General features: G+C 36.3%; 1 protein-coding gene across 7 annotated transcripts in view; it reads right to left on the reverse strand.

Annotated features, from left to right (window-relative positions):
- The window catches only part of RAD51B (RAD51 paralog B), a 485747-nt gene extending 472137 nt beyond the window's left edge, over positions 1 to 13610 (reverse strand). For 3 of the 7 annotated variants that reach the window (XM_087876343.1, XM_087876357.1, XM_087876352.1), the window contains exons 1-6: positions 13499 to 13596; positions 10274 to 10398; positions 10056 to 10169; positions 7008 to 7124; positions 3143 to 3279; positions 1689 to 1808 (exon numbers count right to left, since the gene is read on the reverse strand). In XM_087876343.1, the coding sequence (XP_087732469.1) occupies positions 1689 to 1808; positions 3143 to 3279; positions 7008 to 7124; positions 10056 to 10169; positions 10274 to 10398; positions 13499 to 13592 (707 nt within the window). In that variant the 5' untranslated portion in view covers positions 13593 to 13596. Of the gene's footprint in view, positions 1 to 1688; positions 1809 to 3142; positions 3280 to 7007; positions 7125 to 10055; positions 10170 to 10273; positions 10399 to 13347; positions 13371 to 13498 lie in introns of those variants that run through there. The other 4 variants (XM_087876346.1, XM_087876340.1, XM_034417628.3 and 1 more) reach the window with 4 other exon arrangements.
- Positions 13611 to 22398: the final 8788 nt, after the last annotated feature.

The following is a 22398-nucleotide window of genomic DNA, read 5'->3' on the forward strand; positions in this document are numbered from 1 at the left end:
CTATGGCCAATTCCTCATAATTCAGTACTTTCCTAGAAATTTTTCTACTTTACTACAAATAGTATTCCATGAATGTTCCTATCTTCAACATGAATCATCTTGTTCTTATTGCCATTTGCCCAGAGAAAGATCCAGCCTATCTTTCATACTCAGATAATTTTATCCAGTGATGAAGCTCCCAAGGCTACAAATAATAATTTTAACTTGGACATATCATCCTGGGCTCTCTCTACATACTTCCTTTCTATTAATCATTGCAATAATGTTGGTTACGGTGTTACCCAAATCAATTGTAACAGCAATTGTAAATTGTAAAACTATTGCCTTGAAAATGTATTCCTAAAACTTATATATTACAATTTGGCCCAAAATTCTATTTATGTGCACAGTATCCATAAGTCTCTCACACATCTTAGATTTAAGTTCATTATTTAAAAATTGAAGCTCAACTTGGAAAACATTAAATAATGTTATCTTAGTAGCTACTTAGATAAATAAATACATAGAAATGAAAAAATCTTTAAATGAGTTTTATAAGCATAGTTTAGAAAAAGAGGTAAGTCAGATATTTGGATTTTTACTTTGTTATCTTGATTTTCTAGTTTGATACAAGTTTTTTGCATCTTAAGGTTTTTGTTATTGGTTTGTTTTTAAATAATTTAATATATTATTTCATTTGTTTCTTTACCTTATTTGTTATATTTATAAGGGACTACTTATCTACACATTGGGGCAGCCTACAAATCTTATAATTAAACAAATATTGCTTTATTTTAAATATAGTACATATTGCTATTATTACACATACTGTAGGTTTTATACTATACTATGGCTTTCTTTTTTTAAAGAAACATTAATTGTAATGTTTTTGAAGTTTAAATAAAAGTAATAAGAAGTCCTACAAAGAAATGACATTGCACATCAAGAGAGGTGTGAAATAACAGTCTATCTGGATCACCTACTTAAAAAAATATGCCTAAGAAAATGCTTCCCCAACATATAAAATCCTCAATACTGCTGTTTTCTGTAGGTCAAAAAAGTAAGATAGAACATATTTTTAAAAAAATGTTTTAGCAGACTGTCATTCACTAAGGATATGGAGATATACTGTATTATTTAGGTCTATTCATATGTAAGAAGACTCCTGCAAATCCCTTGGACTGCAAGGTGATCAAACCAGTCAGTCCTAGAAGAGATCAACCCTGACTGCTCTTTAGAAGGCCAGATCCTGAAGATGAAACTCAAATACTTTGGCTACCTAATGAGAAGGAAGGACTCACTGGAGAAGAACCTAATGCTGGGAAAGATTGAGGGCAAAAGAAGAAAGGGACAACAAAGAATGAGGTGGCTGGATGGAGTCACTGAAGCAGTAGGTGTGAGCTTAAATGGACTCCAGAGGATGGTAGAGGACAGGAAGGCCTGGAGGAAAGTTGTCCATGGGGTTGCGATGGGTCGGACATGACTTCGCAACTAACAACAATTCATATGTATGTGTGCCTGTGTAAGTTGTATGTGTGTATGTGTTTGTTTGTGTGTGTGTGTGTGTGCACGCGCATATGTGTTTATGTCTGTTTGTATGTATGTGTTATATCCAAATATAACAGTAAGGGTTCAGATATTAATTGGCTTTCATATTCTATATTAAATGTTTTACACACTGTGCTGCCCTCAAGAGAGAGTTTGCTTACCTTTTTAGTACGCTATCACAGGTTAGCTCCTGATAGACAAGAACCTTGTTTGTCATTGCAATCAGCTTTTCTTCTGTAGCAAAATAATGTGGGAATCGATGCTGTGCTATTTCAACAAGCCTGTTTGGGGCCGAAAGAAAATTACTGAGAAAGGATAACCATTGATTTTCAGAAATCAATTGAACATGAAAGAAATTATCTATGCAGAAAATTTCAATGAAAAGTAAACACAAATTGATAAACAATGTATATATTTGATTCTTTCTCATATTTTTCAACATGTCTTTAAATACATCCCACCCCAAATTTTTGTGAAATTCATACTAAACAGCATATTCTGATTCTCAAGAATAGCAATAAATACAGATGAATAACGAAGAGCAGATAGCTATAAATATCCCCTCGTTTTTCCAATTATCCACCTGATCAACTAGCTTGCCAGAATTAGATCACCTATCACTCAGGAAGACCAGACCTGCTAGATCACTGACAGAGGAAGAGAACTACCTCTAACACTAAAAGCAGAGATAACTACCAAGAGATTCCCTATTATGTGGAAAACTCGTTGCACCAATGTCTTCTGCTGCCGGTTCTTCATTTTTCACTAACTACAGAGATACAGAGAGAGAAAGAGAGAGAGAGAGAGAGAGAGAAGTAGGAATCATAAATGGAAAAGTCAGAGGCTTAACCTCTTTGAAAGTGAGCAATGGAACACTTATGTACCCATCACAGAAAGGCCAAGTGGAAGAAACACAAAGGAGCAGCATTTAATGACAATCTTAACAATTATTTCGGAATGAACTTTCAGTCCTAAACTAAATTACATAAATGATTAAAAACTTAACAAATATTTCTTCTCTTTTAACAAATATACTCAAATGCATTCACAAATTGTCAGTAATCTGGTGACATTATCCTTACGAGGATTGGAAACGAGAATGCTGTAGATGCTCATAATAGATTCATTATTAAATTCAACTGGATCAGGACTGCACTCTAGTGGGAATTTCACTGAATTATTAGCATTAGAAAAGCAATGTTTTCTTTTAATTTATAAATTATTTTAACTTTATTTTTTAACTGTGATGTTTGTATAGATGTTTTTTATCTGGCTGTTCACCGCCCTGAGTCCGAAAGGAGAAGGGCGGTATAGAAATTCGAATAAATGAAATGAAATGAAATAATGCCGATGGGTGGTAAGTTCCAAAAAAATACAGCTGGCTATTTTTGCAAAAGAGTGTTGGACTGTACAAAATCTGGTCTCTATGTTTGGAGGTGGCAAAATATGTAATTGGGCAGAGGGAAGAGAGACAATACTGGAATTTGACTTAGATCTTTCATCACCTTCAAAACAACACTATGGCACTTGAACTAATTCCAGGCTGCATGTGCACTATATATGTAATGAAACATGTCTTCTAAAGCTGTGAATACTTTTTTGTATCAGTCTTTACCTTTCAGCAGTAAATGCAGACTCTGTATCAATGTAAATAACTGCCCCATTCAATCCTCCCATGTTAGTGGGCATTGTGGCCAGCAAGCTCATCATAATACAGAACTGAGTTTTGCCACAACCTGATGGACCCGTTATCTAATAACAGAAATAGGCACAAACAGCATTATAATCTTTCTGTAAACCTGAAGTTACTGTTTTTAATTTTAGACTCCACATCACATTACTTCAGTAGTATCATGTATTTTTACAATACCATGTTTCAGGTTGATTTAAAAAATAGCAAAAGTAATAGATTTTGAGATAACAGATTTTGAGAATATGATGCAATGTCCAAATATGTTATTCTTAAAACCATACATGTTTATTTTTCAAAGCATATATGTTTAAAACATCCATTTCTTTCAAATAAAATATAGTAATGCTATACCAAATAATTTAAAGGCATGATATAAGAAAAGATAAGGAAACAGTCAAATCTAGTTTATATTAACACCATTCATTATACCTTTTAGGGTTCTCCAGACATATCCAACCCTTATAATATAATATATAATAAAATAAACAAAAGTACATTCATAGACATAGCTAGTTTTACTTCTGTTAACCCACATATATTCCTTGAACAAACCACATTCTACTAATACATTTCCACCAAATTTTGCATAACTTAGACTATAATAGCAAAATTAATATGTAACATATATACAAAACAATAAAACCGTTATGGTGCCTATAATTTCAATCCCTCAAACCTTTACTTGCCTTTGTAAGGCTATGAGATTGGGGCAGAGGAGGGGCAGGCCATCTCAAAGAAGGGGAGCTCAAAAAGAGACTGTTTCCTCTCATATCTTCTCACCACCACACCTCGAGTTAGGATTCCTGGTCTGGATTTGGTAGGTTAGACTGTCTCTTTGATACCTAAAGTCTGAGCCATATCTCATGACAAGGAAGAAACTTTCAGAAAGCTGCACTGTGGTTAGTACTATATCCATGGAGCAACTTTTGCAGCTTTCTGAATGTTTTGATTCTGTTTCAAATTTGTAACTAAATGAATGCAATTATCAGGATATTTTTACCATCTAAATTCTATTTGCATTTTGCTATTCTTATGGATCTCAGACATCTTTTCCTCTCTTTTCCCTAGTACAATAATTACTACTTACAACACAGGTTAAGACCTTGTATGCTTAGATGATGGTTCAAGTCTTAAGTCCAGTACAGTGAATGATTGAAGTATTAGTAACATATGGAAAAATATAACATTTCCAACTGAGATGGTTAAATTTTGGAGGCTGAAAATTCAATAAAAGTTATTTCCTCATTTTTCCCATGGGCTTTTTTGTTTCTTGTTTTCCCCCAAAGTACTGAAAGGGGGGTTATAAAGTTTTTTTTAAAAAAAAAAAAACTCAGAATAACATGATTATGAAATACAAACATACATTGCTTGGAATAGCTGCCAGAATTTAACAAGCTCTTAGCTCATTTGGGATGTTTTCTTTAACTTTAACTTAAGAATGCAGCCTTGCCAGAAACAACAGAACTGTTATCAGAAACGCTCCTCTTGACAAAGTATATAATCAAATGTACAAAACAAAACAGCTTCACCACACAATCCCAGTCCACTGTGTCTGCCTGGCCTTACTCTATCACAGCCATCAAAATCAATCTAGTGATTGATTGCTCAACTTGGAAACTCCCACAGACTATTGACGGGAACATAAACATAGATTTCTCATAAGCATATTTTTTCTTCTTTCCGGAGTTAATTAAACCATGTTGGGGGTGTTACTTGGAACCCTGACAGCTTGCTTGCTTTCATTATAGGATGCTAATCTTTCCGATCTAAACATTAAAGCTTTTTATCAAATATCAGTCCTTATTTATTTATTTATTTGATTTATATGCCAACCACATCACCTGGTGGCGACTCTAGGTGGTTTACAATCGGTAAGCATTAAATATTAAAACAATAAGTATTAACATTAAAGTGGAGTTAAAATGAACAAAGGAAGGAAGGAAGGGAGCAAGATAAACATGGGGAGAAGGTGGGATTTTAACTTAACCCATTAACCACCTGCAGGATGACACATGCCCAATTGGCCCATATTGGCATGTATTCACAAACTTTGCAAACCATATGCATCTTAAGTTTTATCATCAATGAAAATTTATTTCTGTATTATTTTCAAAACCAGTTTATTGGTTTATATTTTTTATTAACAAATATTTGTGTATTTGTATCATCTCACATTTTGGCAGAAACTATTACAGAAAGTATTACTATTACTAATTGATTTCAATGTGAGCGTGGCTTAACTCTCTCCCACAAAAATCTGACTGAGTATATTCTTTCATTTAGAAACTGATGGAATGAACAGAAAAAGAGAGAAAAATGTTGAAAATGTCATCCCATCATGGCTGAGAATTCATTGAAGATATCTTGCTCTATTTTTAATCTGAAGTTAGGTACAAAATGCCTCCCTACAGTAACAACATTTAACTTTTTCTTTATAGAAAGAATGCCACTTTTCATGTAATGGTTCGTTATTTTCAAGACAAACAATGAATAATCACAAAAAGGTATGATTCAATTCCTTGTTTAAATGGTTTTTTTTAAACATGCTGGGGAATTAGTGCCAGAACATTTTTCTGACTCTCAGAGAACCAGGATAAGAACTGGCAATAGGGAAAAAGTATATCCAAGTCCCAACTTTCCAACCACATCATCAGTCATAAAAATGAACAGCAAATTTTTTCAGCATCAGTTCTTTAAATAAAGCCACAAAAGTATGGAATAAAAAAACCTCTTCTTTTGTGATAAAACTGCAGTCTAGGTATTGACTCCTATGTTTTAGAATAGGTAACTAAAGCAGAGAATAACCACAACTGATGAGGCTATAAAGACCTGGATGAGACAAAAGACAACCTGGTCCTAGTAGTTACTCTGCATGTGGTTGCAGAGTTTCCCGCATAGAAGGTGGTTCACAATTTGGAAGTGCTCCTGAATCTATCACTCCTGCTCAAACAGGCGACAGAAGTTATAGCTGAGGAGATTATGTCTGCCTTCAGTTGATTCATCAGTTTTAAACCAACCAGGAGCAGAAGGGCCCAAACTTAATCACCACTTGACTAGACTATTGCAGTGCCCTCTATCTGGGGCTGTCTTTGGAGACAACTCAGAAGCCACAGCTGGTAAAAAAAAAAAATGCAATGGCATGTTTATTGTCATGATACTACCAATATCATATAAATTGCATAGTTAATACAAAGTCATTGCAATGGTTATTAGTAGACTTCCACATCCAATTCAACATGCTGATTATTATTTCTAAAGTTCTAAATGGTGGCGTAGCAGGGAACATCAGGCAACACTGAATCTGCTGGTGTCCTATGGTCAAAGAGAGAAGGCCAGCTAAAAGATCCCTCCCTTCATGAGATCTGTGAGCCAGGGTGGGAGCAGTAGGCCTTCTTTTTTAACAACCCCCACCTTATGGAACACTCTCCCCAGGAAATACATTCAATTCTCCCACCTTGCCACAGTTCCAGAAACATCTTAAAATTGTTCTATTTCAATCTGCTTTTGTCCATGTTGACTGTGGCACCTATCTGGCATTTTATTTGGGGCTTGCCTTTATTTTTCCTGATTATGTTTTGGTTTTGACACTTTAAAAAAAATCGAGTATTTATTATTCTATGTGTTTTTTACGGCCGATGCTGTATACCGTCTGGAGTACTTTGAGATAGTATAATGATATGTGGGAATGACCTTCATGGCTCATATTTTAACACCATAAATGAATATTCACTGAAAATATATTAAATAAACAGATAGAAGTAAGTTTAGCTAAATGTCCACCTTTTACCTCTGTAAGACTGCCACAGGCAATTCCACCATGCAATATTTTATCCAGATCTTCTAGACTTGTTGCCAAGAATGCTGTTGAAGGATTGTTGGTTCTTTTCATTTTCATTTCATAAGCCTAAAACAAGGAATCATTTTAAAAGATGCTATATATAATTGTTAAGAAAACTGCTTAGTATAACTTTCGTTCAAAAGTACAACTGCTGTGTTTTGCTTACCAAAATATAGAAGAAAATTCCTTGTAGGTTTTTAATTTATTTTCTTGTCTTCATTAAGATTTTCCCAAGTTTTCTGACCAAAGATAATATACAAGGCTAAAGTAGTTACAATATTTGTATAGTGCAAACTTCAACTTTGATATTACAATGACATGTAAGTATACGTCTTTTCCTTCTTTGGAGAGTAAAAAGTTTAATTTGCATGATACAACTACAGAAGAAAATATTACCCTTTTGGTTAAAAATAGCTTGGAAGTCCACTCAATGATATCCCTGTCCAGGAAAATTGACTGGCTCTAAAGTCTGAGTTCTCTGAAAGTTTTACTGAAGTCCCTATGAAGAACTACTATGAGTTTTTATAAAGGAATTTATCCATGAATTTAAATAAGTACAAGATAGGGGGAAGTTCAGGCTTTTTAATAGTTTGCTTTTCCTCAAGAGATTAGAGTTATTTGAAATGCTTCCACTTAAAAGTGGGTGAACCAGATTTACAGTAACCACATATTTGATATTTTATTTCACTATCTACCTAAAATTGTTTCCTTGCCTGTCATTGCTATTTCAGACTCATCAGTGTGTCTGTATAGTAGGTATTTTGTTGACCCCATCAGTATCACTGTACACTACTTTAGGCTAAGGGGAATTTGCCATTTTAATCCCAATTCCACTAGTTTGCAATGATACTTTTGGACTTCTTCATGACATATGATAATGATATGACATGACATGACATGACATGAATACACACATAGATAGACATAAATGCACATTATTCCATTAAAGGTAAGCTCTTTTATGCAAAATGCGGAGAAACAGAAAAAATACTACACCTAAGAAATTAAAGACACAAGAAACAGAAATGAAAAGATAGCTAAATCCGTTTCACAATGCCATTCATTGTATTTCTATACTTGCAAAGTTCTGCCATACCCTCCCACTTCTTCATGCCTTGCTTTCTGTATGTTAAACCTACTAGCTTTCCCTTTTTCAGAATCTCATCAGTTCTTTTAAATCAAAAATTTTTTCAGTCCTCTTCTTCCTGCCAACCCATTCAATCTTCTTTTGTGCCATTCATTTAGTAATTCTAACTTCATTCACTCTATATATGCATAAGCAAACCATTGAAATCTACTTATTTTGAACTGGATTAACAATTGGACAATTGGATTGGCTAAACTCAATTTTAGCCACCATAAATGATTTAATGTTTGGCAGAGGACTTAAATGCTATCACAAAATCAGTTCTAAATTAAAAAGCAACAGTCCCCCATATAGAACCATAAGTGCTGGTCATTCAGTTTAAACAGCAGTCCATTCTTTAAGCAGCCACCAAACTCAAAAGCATATCTAATCTCATACTATGATAGGATTGTTTGAAGTTATGACAAGGGACTTAGTTCAAATCCAAATCAATGATGTTCAGCAGGTCACCTAAGCCAGGTACTTGATAACACTCAAAGAATTCTAAGACTGGTGAGAAGGATTTATCTTTGTACTATAGAAACCAAGTTGCTTCCTTTTGAACAAGATATATTCTTTCATATAGTAATTTGGTTCTGAATGAGAAATTTCTGCTAATTTACCCAGAATCTTTTAGTATCTTGTATCTCCATTCTTACCACAATTACTGGATCCCAAAATTGACTTTATTACTCCCCAAACGTTTGGTGGTATAGGCAATTTTTTTTAAAAAAAAAGATCAAGGATATCCATCCATCTATCCATCCATCATCTATCCATCCATCCATCCATCCATCCATCCATCCATCTATCTATCTATCTATCTATCTATCTATCTATCTAGGGGGATAGCATAGTGATTGATACCACCTTTGACACTTGAGAGCAGGGTCCTGGCAGGTACCTACCTTACTATTATGGGTCCTTGGGCAAAGATTCCCTACCTCAAAATATGAGAGTAACATAATCTAGGAGAGTTATACCAGCTCAGATATTGTCCAGGTGAGTAAAATCTGTGTCAGATGTTGAAGAACCAGAACAACCTGGTAAGTGTACTGGAACAAACCATACATGGATAAGACAAGAGAACTTGGAATTGATAGGATGTTTCTACAACAGCTGACTTAATGATAGGCGGGGGGGTGGTATATGAAATGTATGTATGAACTTTGGATGGACAGGCAATCTGCATCCACACTAACGGAGAAACAGCTAGTTACTCAACACTTCAACATAGTAAAGTGGAAGCTGCTCTCATAGCAATAGACCAACTACACATTACATCCCTGATTTAAGAACTTAAGAAGACATTGAACAACAATTGGCTCTGCAGCCAACACCTGAAGCTGACACATCATTACTTTCCATTACACAGCACAGCTGCTGATATTAGACATAAGATCATCTATAAACTAGCTAAAGTTGACCCTCAAAATGGGTTACCATGCTCAGTAGAGAAGTACCATTAGACCAGGGATGTCAAACTCACATTGTCATGGCGTCGTCACATGACGTATCGGGACTTTTTCCCCCTTCGCTAAACCAGGCGGGGGCGGAGCCAGCATGTGACGCATCCAGCCCGCACACTGCAAGTTTGACACCCCTGCATTAGACAGTATGCTAGAAGATGCCATTAGCATTAAAATCAAACAACTGGTCTATGTTACAGCTGCAGTAATCCTGGAGATGCATGGTTACACAATCAAGAACAGCAGTACATAACCCACCCCTCCAGAAAATAAGGCTAAGGAATAAGATCAAGGCAACTTGGAGAGAGATTAGGCAGCTGGTGGAATAACAGAAGGGTGTGAAGATTAAAGTTAGAACTTTGTGATTTTCCCCCCTACCCTGATTTGTGAAAGAATACCTACCGTTTGCATTTTGGGAGCACAGGATTGGCTGACAGTCCGAAAAAGTTTCTGGACACTCCAATAGCTCTGTCCAGTCATTTTCATTAATTCCAGGAAGGAAAGACATAAGAAGTCCTGCAACAAGCATTAAGTACATGCTTTACATATGCTCAAAGCTACACACTTCAAGTACTGTCTCATTTATGATATATCTTTCTTCATAAAAGAACTTTTCTTACCCGGCAAGTAGTAATCTGATGTCGACTTAGTCTCTCACAAAGATCATGAGGTAAACCTGCTCTTCTTAGCTTTTTATTTGCCATGTTCACATATTTATTGGCCCAAAAGTTAATTCTATAACCAACTGACAAAGAAATAGTATTAATTCAGAATCTACAGTTAAGAATACAATCATTTTTCATTGTATTAAATAATACAATGTGTGCTGAACAAACATATATTCAACTCAATGTATTCAACTTGCAGTTCAGTAACAGTTCCTGCTCTTTCTATCATGATTTTCTGTGTAATATCCCTTTTAAGATTTTTTATTCTTCCTCGGTTTGCATTATTCAGGGTGCAAGCAAAGACAAGTGTCTTTTTTTTTCTTGTAGTCTAGCACATTCTACTAAACTGCCTTCACTTCAGGATTCTTCAGCTTACACTGTTTCAAAACGAAAGTCACTATAATTTGGGTTGCACCAGATGTCTGGAATTGGATCTGTAAAGGACTAACTGACCACTAGCCTTGTTGCTAAAAATCATAGTTTAAATCAGATATGGGCAATTTATTTTCCAAAGGAGCCACCTGAGAAACTGGAACTGTTGTGGAGAGGTGTACCTCTGTAACCAGATTTGACGTCCTCAAACTTTGCCACCTCAACTACTCAGGCTTCTCTAGGTGAGAGACGAGCGCTGCACAGGTGCAGAAAAGCCATTTCTCTCCTTGTTCTTTCATAGCTACCAACACGCTGAAGGAGCACACAGCGACTGCACAGAACCAGACCCAATTCAGCTTCTTGTTCTGCTCCTTGCAGCATCCTTATTTATATTTGATTTCTAATTTCCGATTGACCTCAGACAGACTGGACAGGGAGCGCCAAAGGGCCAGATGTAGTCTGGGGGACATAAAATGCCCAGGTCCGATTTAAATCATTCGGAAGGCAACCTGTTACCCTACCCCGTATCACAATTAACAGTTGAAATTGGTCAGGTTCTGTTACAAGCAACAACTTGGAACACAATGTATTGATGCTAGACATACAGTAAATTCATTCTGAACAAAGCTGGCATGGTCTGAACCTTCTTTAATCCACACAATTCTTATATTTGGTAGCCCATGATATTGAGGAAAACAAATCATTTGTAAATAAATAATCCACATTCTACTAATTCTTTACCCCTCTTACCTGGGGGACTTGAGAAAAGTCATATTGGGTAATGGTTTTACATCTTCCCCACCCCCCACCTGACCCCTATGAGATTTAGCCTCAAGTTGCGCAACACTTTTATTTTCTATGTCCACTAAAACCTATTTTTCATAGCCGTTTTTAAGCAGAACTAACTTTAGTTGTATTAGTTGAAAATACCCAGGTATTATTATACACTTGGAGACTGCAGCTAGGATCAATTTATCTACCTGTAATTCTTTTGACTTTAGGAAATTTTCAATCTTCCTTCTTCCTGCTGCCTAGCTTTTTAGTATTACTTATCTGATTTTATGTCTCTACTTTTAAAGTGCATTGTACTATATTTTAATTATGCTCTGCAACATTTTGGCAGAAAAGCATTTTGGCAGAAAAGCAGTTATATATACCAGAAGTAGGAAAATTCATTCAATCCATTAGAGGGCATTTGTTTCATAATAACCCATCCACCTAAACATTTCAATTCTTTATTTAATCTTTTGGAGAATAACTGAAGCCAGACTCTTACTAGTGATATTTGCTCCCTTCAAATCCTTTATATATTTTTCTTTAATCTCTCCTCTTGAAAGCAAAATTATTATTTTTAAAAAAAATTACTCTGAGGAGAAAAAGTCAAAGGGAGCAAACTGGTTTTGGAATACAGCCTGTTGCAAAATGCGATGTTTTTTCTGGGTCTAAAAATAATAAAATTAATTCTCTGCTCATTTTTCCCACATTGGAACTTGAGAGAAAATGCAAATTCTACCCAGCAGATGATGATGAAAAAATATCAAACCCAGCACTTTTTTCATCCCTTTATTTCAGGGGTGTCAAACTTATGTCGTCACGGTGGTGTCACATGATGTATTGGGACTTTTTCCCCCTTCGCTAAACCAGGAGTGGGCAGTGGGCAGTGCATGACGCATCCAGCCCATGGGCCGGGAGTTTGACAGCCCTGCTTTATTTTAAAAGCCCATTTTTGGAAGATGTAAGAGATGAGAAGTGCCTTTTTTTTTCACTACACAAAGAATTATCTCCATCATCAACCAATACGTGAATTGAAAGACTCACAGGAAAAAAAAATAGGACATCTTACCCATTCTAGTCCACCACTTGATGAACTCAAAATAATAGTTAATATTACTATCCTCGATATATTCTCAAGCAATTGATATTCAGGGGTACATTGTCCCAATATGTAAAGCAATATAGAATCCTTATTGTTATGGATCTTCATACTCCATCTAACTCTTTTAGAACTATTCAAGTTCATGATCACCCAAATATTGCAGAACTTTCCAAGAGTTTAACTATATTCTATTGGAAGAGTTACATCCTTTATCCTACTTGAATCTCTTATTAATCACCATCATTGAATTACTTCAATTTTCTTTAACGCCCAACTATATTCAGCTCCATCAAGTCTCCTTCCCACTCACACTTTCTTCCCTCCACCCTTCCCCTAAAGTTCTTCTTGTCATTAGGCTACATTTTTCCCCCTAGAAAAAGCAGATCACATGGCCTGTGATCAAGTGACACAGCAATTGGACAATTGGGACAGTGGATCTCTTCACTTGGGAGATCGGTTCCTGGGGCTGCGCAACTCTCTCCGTGTTTTGGAAGCGCTTAACTTTCCACCAGGATAGAGCTGGTCAAATAGGTCTGAGCAAAAGCAGAGAAGCAAGGAGGAGGACCCATCACCCAAGTGCTAAACAGCAACCGGATTCCCAGTGCCAGGGTAGCCCAGCAACGCACTCCGGGGCACGGAGAAGCAGTCAGGGGCTGGGTATGCAGCCCGGAGAGGCAGCTACCCCACGCCCGCCCCGCAAACTTTGCGAGACCACGATGCATCCATGTTTGCACAAACGACCTAAAATAAAAGTCCAGCACCAAATAGCACCCTAGACCTTAAAGCGCACGGGTTCTTCTGTCTCCGTTATGGCGGGAAAAAGATGCAAAGATTTTTTACGATTCCCTCCCGCTTGCAGGAAAAAAAATTCTGCCCCCGTCGGCCTTACCCCGCCCAACCCCAAACCAAACCAAATCACCCATCCTAACCTGGACTCTTTTTCAAAGCCTCCCACTTCTCTACAGGAAACTTCCACGAAAGCGCAGCTCGCGTTATGATTGGCCTCCGACACCAGCGCTTCATCGCAACAAGTCTTCCGCGGTGAAAGGGATTCTGGGAATTATAGTTCGGCTTTGGTGGAGGAAGCGTCTTAAAAGTTAAATGCTTTCTGGATCTTTAGGAAAGGAGAAAGTACATTTAATGCAGTTTGTTTCTGCATGTGTTGTTCTTTTTTATATAACTCTGTGGGTAGATTATATGTGTGTGTATAGAAAACCCCCAAAACTTTAACCTTAAACTGTCTAAACCCAAACTCCCAAAACTTTTAACCTTAAACCAGTGGTTCTCAACTTTCCTAATGCCGCAACCTTTTAATACAGTTCCTCATGTTGTGGTGACCCCCAACATAAAATTATTCCTAAAACCACTGAAAATATGTGTTTTCCGATGGTCTTAAGCGACCCCTGTGAAAGGGTCGTTTGACCTCCAAAGGAGTCGTGACCCACAGGTTGAGAACCACAGCCTTAAACTATCTACTGTTGACCTCGAGCCATTCTTAAGAGATCTGTAAGGGACGTGCATAAGTGCACCAGCGTGCCTGCTGTCCTCGTCCTAATATTCCTTTTTACTTTTACTCTTTTCATGTATTCAAATTACGTTTATACTTTTACCTGGTATTTTATATATGCTTGACAAATATATAAAATAAATAAATAATAAATAAAGAGAACGTTTACTTTTGTTGTTGTCACGTTTCAAATCAGAGTTCACACGAAAATAATGCAGAGATTATTTTATTGCCATATGGGATGAAAACTAAAGTAGAAACACCATGTTAACACATTAAGATGTTGAGGCCTTGGAAAAAGTTCAGAGAAGATGATCAAAGGACTGGAGACTAACAGATGCAGAATGGTTGCGGGATTTGGGTTTGGCTAGTTAGTCTAAAGAAAAAAAGAATTAGGGACGACATGATAACAGTATTCCAGTATTTGAGAGGTTGCCACAAAATTATCCTACAAAGCACCAGAGGGCGGGGGAAGAAACAATGGTTGGAAACTAACCAGAAAGAGAAGCAACCTGGAACTATGGAGAAACTTCCTAACAGTGAGGACAATTAACCAGTGGAATAGCTTGCCTTCAGAAATCATGGGTGCTTCATCACTGGAGATTTTTAAGAAGAGACTAGACTAGCCACTTATCTCAAATAGTATAGGTTCTCCTGCTTGAGCAGGAGACTTAGAAGACTTCCAAGGCAGTGTGAAATCCAACTTTTTTTACTACCTGTTCTGTCGGTGTGGTGTGGCTTGGTGGGTGTGGCAGAGGAAGGATACTGTGAAATCTCCATTCCCATCCCATCCCACTCCAGGGGAAGGATACTGCAAAATCTCCATTCCTACCCCACTCCAGGGGAAGGATACTGCAAAATCCCCATTCCCTCCCCAGTGTGGGGCCAGCCAGAGGTGGTGTTTGCCGGTTCTCCGAACTACTCAAAATTTCCGCTACCGGTTCTCCAGAACCTGTCAGAACCTGCTGGATTTCACCCCTGCTCCAAGGTCCCTTCCTATTCTATTCTGTTCTGTTCTGTTCTGTTCTGTTCTATTCTAAAGTCAACTGTGTTCATTTTAATTATGGTGTTTTTTTTTATGGATTAACATAGTTGAATAAGGGCAGCCTCTTTGATTAGTTTAAGGTTTGGTTAAGTTTAAGGTGCAGTGTATTCAACTCCAGTAAGCAAATTAAGCATGTTAGTATGCACAAAAATGGAAGGAGATTGTGATTCCCACAATGGATGAATGGCTGCAGAAGTTGATGGAGTTAGCAGTAATGGCTAAATTGATTGCTTCGATTAAAGAAAAGAATACAGTTTTGTTTCTACTTGAAAACCACTTTTCGACTTTGTGCTTGAGGTGGTATAAAAATGAAAGCTTTTATTTTGGTTTTTGCTGATTAAATAAGTTTGTTCTTATATAAATGGCTAGGATATATTATTATGTGAAAGAAAGAAAATTGAGGTTTTATGTTATTATCTTATTCTATTGCACCAAAGAAGTCGGAAGTCAACACTTTTTTTTTCTTTCACCCCTCTACCCTACACTTTTTTCTCTTCCCTTTTCCCTCCCATATTTTACCCTTATTTTTACTTTTATTTATATTTCTGTATTTTATATTTTGATATATTAATAAATAAACCTAAAAAAAAATCTAACCTGAACCTGCTAGTGATATGAAATATCGCCAGCAGAGGGTAGTAGCACATAGATAAACTATGGTAGCTTAATAGTAGATTAAAATGCATGAAACAATTGATTCCACTAATGAACAAAGATCAGAAATGTGCCATCACATATTCTGTAAGAAAAAAACAGCTGTATCCCACTTTGCTCTTCTTGTGTATATATATATATATGAAAATTATTACCCAAATTACTAACTAAATTGGTTTAAAGCATTTTTTATTCTTTCCAGTATTTGTGATTGACCATTTTGGAATGCATATAGTATGGCTTTCTCTCAAACACCACGTAGAGTGAAGGGTCATTCAAACAAAAATAAAATTGGGCTCTTTACTACTTTCTACCTACAGTATATACTAGTAAAACTGTCATGACAATAACCTTTAACTAGGTGAAACAGTGCAACATAGGACAACAATTTTTGAACCAAGGTATCTAAAATGGGATAATTTAAAGAATGTGTCCAAAATCCAGGACCCATGACTCCTGTGGAATTTAAATTTGACAAACTTGTGGTTACCAATACTTCAGAGCTATCAAGCTACTGTCCAGTGGTTCAGTAGACAGGTCCCACTCTAGCCCTCCAGAGGTCAGGAGGACCAGCACCTCCTTTGACTATCCCAGGATCATCAGCTATATTCAAACAGGAAGGAAGTCAGAAGTCATTCCTACTTCCACTGCTTCTTTGTCCTTGGTCATTCTGTTTCTCTGTTTAGGCAAGGAGATAACTCTGAAACAATGACCAAGAGATTCATGGGTTGTCTAGTTAGTCCTAAATCTCTCTTCCTCAATGACATGTAAACCTGTGAACTAATTATATAAATAGATTATATGCAGAAAATGTTAGGAGTGTTGTATGATTTACTTATAAGGCCTGTTTCTACCAGGTCAAGTTTGTTGATACATCTAAGCTAGCTTTGTCCAGTTTGAATGGTAGCAGCTTCCCAGGTTCAAGGAAATATGTTCCTTGTCATTTATTATTGAGTCCTTTAACAAGAGACTCCAGTGAAGCTGGGTTGTTAATCTGAGAAATGGAGTTAGAAAGATTTCAGTTTTTATATAGTCCAGAAAAAAACATCTTCCTAGAATCAACCCACTGGGCCAAATGCCATTACTACTAATGAAAATGAGCATTTTTTCCTTACAAGAGAAGCAGAATATGCAATTCAGGCAACTGACCAGATAATAAAATGGAAGTTATCTGTAGTATAGATGTCACCAAAACTATTATCTCATCTACTGGGCTTTTGGGTGCACATAAGTGAATGATCCAAATTATAACTGGTGGGCTCTTCTACTAGGGCAGGGGTCTGCAACCTTAAACACTCAAAGAGCCATTTGGACCCGTTTCCCACAGAAAAGAAAACACCGGGAGTGTCAGATGTAAATGCCTTATTCTATAATGTGTAAATAGTATATGAATGGGATATCAGGAGTTAACTTATCCTTCTATTCTTAATGTATTCATATTTCACCACTCCCTCATATAGCTCCACCCACTGTATATATAAGGAACCACCTTCACCCTTTTCCTTGCTTCTATCTGTGAATATTCAGTGAATATAGAATGCCTATTGTAAATAAAAGGAAGTATATTTAAACCTTTAACTCTTACTATTATTATTGAGTCTGATCCTAAAAATATTGCAACAAGCTGGTAGCAGAGGATGGTTAATTGACTCAATAAAATAAACATGTATAAGAAAGAAATAGAAAGCAACAATCTCAGATCAGAGATACTGAGAATACTAAAAAAACAAAAGGATGACTACGATCTCATCGCGGACCTTCAAAACTTCTTGAAAGAAAACGAAGCAGCGAGAGAAAATAACATCGAGACAACTGAATTCAAAGAATCAAAAATGGTGAGCAAACCATCTATAAAAGAAAAAAGAACAAGAAGAAAGAACAGAGATCCCGCTCAAAATTTCGAATGGCAGCCATCTTGTCTTCAACCGGTCACTGAGACAAACAAGGCAGAGCCAATCACAATACACCATTCAAAATCTCTGGCGCGAAAAGAATCACACAGTACAGAAAATAGTAAAGAAAATCTTTATTCTTCAGAAGAATCAAATACGGACGCAGAAGAAACATCTATTAAACTGAAAGTCGAAGCAATCAAGAAACAACTACTTAAAACTTTTGATCCAAATTTAAAAATGGCAAAAAAATCAACGGAAGTGAATGACCCAAAAACAAAAAGACAAGCAAGCAAACAGACAAACCAGAACATATCCAGATCAACTCGTGCAGAAAGGATGACAACACCTGAGCCCAGAGGACCCTGCAGGTTTTCTCCCATGCCGCAGACGGTTCCAGAGGTGGAGAGCTTCAAGCGGAGAGGTTTTGGCGAAAGGAGGCAAGCGTCAGCTATCGGCAAGAAGATCAAGGTAGAGACAGAGACCGAATCGTCAGAGGAGGAACCTTACGAAGGAATTGCAGCGACAGAGGCTTCCTATGGCAGCTTCGACAGAGATATGAACAACGCACATGCGCAGATGCATACAGAGAACTACAGAGGACATTATGAAGAAGAAAGACCACTCAGACTAATGCACAGAATACCCACTCCATCCTGTGACTTTCAACACTTACGAGACCATGGACTACCCTCAGTTGTAAGTAGTGGGGATAATAATACTGGGGACTTACCTAACGATTTTCCAAAACTTAGAATTGATGGCATTAATTTGCAAGAGTTGTATCAGCAACTCCAGGTTGCCTTTATGAAGGAAAACTTGCTGTTTTTTATCACTGATCCCCCAAAAAGACCTTGGACTTTAAAAATAGATTGTTTACACCATAGAGCATTTTTCTTAATAATATCTAGTGTGTCTCCTGCAATGTATCATAGCATCAAACCAAACCTAACTGTTTCAGAAATTATTCAATGCATGTTTAATTTGTTTCACAGCGACAGTGTAGCCACCACCACAAGAATGTCTAAGGATTTCTTTTCATCTAGGGTGAAACCAGGGGTTTCTATAAGTGAGCATTTGATATCTTTAAACAAAATAAGAGCTGAACTGCATTTGAGGGGGGAGGTGATTTCAGACCAAACAATGAAAAGTGTTATTATCAATTCACTTGATTCATCATGGGATAGTTTTATGTCACATTTAGACACTATCAATCTAGGATATTTATCCATAGAAAGTCTATCCAACAAATTGATAGCAGAAGACAATTCAAGAAAAAATCGTACTAGCAATCACACAGAACACAAACCTTTTAGGAAAGTAGCTTTCCAAGACAAATATAATGAAACACTTAAATGTCACATTTGTGGATCCAGGGAACACAATAGAAGAGATTGTCCCAAAATTTCAAAGGAAAGACATAGGTCAGAATATAGGAACAAATACAATTATAGACAGTCTTCCATAGATAAACATAGATATAGAAGCCCACCAAATTACAGAGAAAATAGAGGGGGCAGAGAAAATTCAAAGGATAGAAAATCTGGTTCACTGAATGGACTAAATAAACAAGACAACGCTAAAATACAACAAAATGAGAACAACAATTGGCTTATTGATTCTGGAGCAACTAATCACACCACTAATAACAAAAATATATTGTCTTCATTTACAGAAGATAAATTTGTAATAAAGGTAGCTAACCAAGAAAAGGTTCAAGTATTAGGCAGAGGGAACGTAACCTTGCCTGGTCTAGGAAAAATAGAGGGGGTATTATTAATACCTGAAATACCTCATAACATACTAAGTGCCATAAAACTAAGTAGAGACTCTGACATTAATATAGTTTTCTCAAAGGGAAAAGCGACTTTAGAGAAGAATAAAATAAATGTAGGCACTGTGATGATTAAAGGAGGCCTACCTTATCTGATAACAAAGGAAGAATGGTTGCATAACATTGATTCAAATATAGAAGATTGTATTGAAGCAGATGATGAAAATATTAGCAACAGTGACAATGATGAATGTAAAATATCTCATGATCATGCAGATGCACACAAAGAAAAAAAACCAAAAATAGGTAAGCCAATTCATGATGAGTGTGCTCACATCTTACATAGGAAGTTAGGACATGCCAGTTTTCCTGTAGTGCAAAAAATGATTGAACACGCAGAAGGTGTCAAAATAAAAAATTGTGAAAACTATTTGGAATGCTCAGTATGTAAATCTACAAAACTAAAAACTAGTCCCAGGCCAAGAAAATCTACTAGAACAACTAACAAAATTTTTGACTTAGTACACATGGACCTAGTTGGCCCATTAACTCCATCAATCACTTATAGAAAACGTTACTTCCTGACAATAGTAGACGATTATAGCCGCTATGGGTTTGTTTACACATTAAAACACAAAGATGAAACCTTTCAAAAATTTAAGGAATTTTACAAACTCATAGAAACACAACACAATATCAGAATAAAACAAATTATGACAGATAGGGGATGTGAATTCATGTCCAAAGAATTCTCCCAATGGTTAAAGGATAGAGGAATGCTACATTACACGTCCAGTCCATTTTCTGCGTTCCAGAACGGGATTGCAGAGAGGAAAAATTCCACTTTACAAACCATGATTAGGTGCACATTGGAGGATGCTGGCTTAAGCAAACAATTTTGGTCAGAAGCCTTACATTATTCAAATTACACACAAAATAGAACCTGGTCCAGTATTGTAAATAAGACACCATATGAAGTAATGTATAATAGGAAACCAAAATTAGCACACATGCACATATTTGGAGTCACTGCAGACGTACACATACCTAAACAGTTGAGAAGGAAGGGAGAAAACGTATCCAGAAGACTCAGATTTATGGGATATGAAACTGGCACAAAAGGGTACAGATTCATTGATAATAATAACAAATTTATAGTTTCCAGAACAGCTGTGTTCCATGAACAGGCCAACTGGTCTAAATTACATCTTAATGAAATATTTCCAAATAAATGCAAAGATACAAAATCTCATGAGGAAGGGACCATAGAAAAACAAAATACCAACAAATATAAAAACAAAACCAAAACTTGGACAAATAGCCAACACAAAATAAAGACAGACACACTAACAAAAAAGGAAGCAAGATATTTGCATGATAACAATAGCAAACCTGAAAGAGCCATTAGGAACAACAGAAATCAAACACCAAATAAATACAGAGATTACATAATGCATATGGATGGTGAACCGATAACACCTAATACATATGAGGAAGTGTTAAAACTTCCTCATGAAGAAAAAGAAAAATGGGAACTTGCTATGAAGAAAGAGATGGAAAGTTTACAAGTATTAAATGTATTTACACCTGCAATTGCACCTAAAGATAAAACAATTATTGGTACCAGGTGGATATATAAAATTAAGAACTTAGAAGGAGGCAATACTCTATACAAAGCTAGATTAGTTGCACAAGGTTATGCACAGAAATACCCGGAGGACTATACTGAAACGTATTCCCCCACAGTAAGAACTGAGAGTGTCAAAACAGCTCTAGTGGTAGCATCAGCACTCAACCTTGATGTATTTCAATATGACATACAGATTGCGTATCTACACGCGAAACTAGATAAGGAAATATATGTAAGAGCACCTCACAGTCAGTACACCAACAAAAATGAAATTTGGCTGTTAAACAAAAGTTTATACGGATTAAAACAATCAGGTAAAAGATGGTATGATTGTTTAGTAAAAGTACTTAAGACCATGGATTTCAATGCTACCACTGCTGATAACTGTTTCTTTGTCAAAAAGGGTGATGATTACACTGAATTTGTGTTGATTTATGTAGATGACATTTTGTATATAGGAAAACACAAAGAGAGAAGAGAAACTTTTGTAAATAAGTTAAATGAACATTTCTCGTTGAAATCTCTAGGTAAAGTGAACAAATATCTTGGTGTCCAAATTAATAAGACTAGAAAGGGATTCAAACTTACTCAGAGAGATAAGATTATAGAACTTTTAAATAAATGCAATTTAAACAATGCCAAACCTTGTGATACTCCTATGCAAACTGATTTTCTTAGAAATACTGATGAATCTTCTCCTGAATTCAAAGATAACACATTTTATAGATCAATCATAGGTTCACTTCTTTATATATCTAATTGGACTAGACCAGATATCGCCTTACCACTCAATTTATTATCCAGACACGTCAGCAAACCAACAATGTATCACTGGGAAGCTGTTAAAAGGATTTTAAGATATCTGAAATGTACACTAGATTTTTGCTTAGTATTAGAACCTAGTGATAATAAAGAACCAAAACTTGCATGTTACGCAGATGCGGACTGGGCTGGCGACACATCATGCAGAAAAAGTACATCTGGTTATATTTTTTTCTTGAATGACTGTCCAGTTTACTGGTATACTGGTAAACAAGAACTAGTAGCCACTTCAACGACAGAAGCGGAATATGTTTGTTTATCCAAAGCTGCAAATAACCTTGTATGGTTTAATGATTTAATTTCAGATGTTTGGAAAAAACCTGCTTTGCCTTTTGTTATGCATGAAGACAATAAAGCAGCCATTGAAATATCTAGATCCGACGCCATTGGACAAAGGTCCAGGCATATCGATATAAAATTTAAACATGTGAGACAATTATCTCAGGATGGATTTATTAAAGCAGTGCATTGTGATACTTCAGAACAATTAGCTGACATATTGACA

The sequence above is a fragment of the Pantherophis guttatus genome, chromosome 1 (assembly GCF_059756535.1).
Source record: "Pantherophis guttatus breed Tessera chromosome 1, ASM5975653v1, whole genome shotgun sequence".
Lineage (NCBI taxonomy): Eukaryota > Metazoa > Chordata > Lepidosauria > Squamata > Colubridae > Pantherophis > Pantherophis guttatus.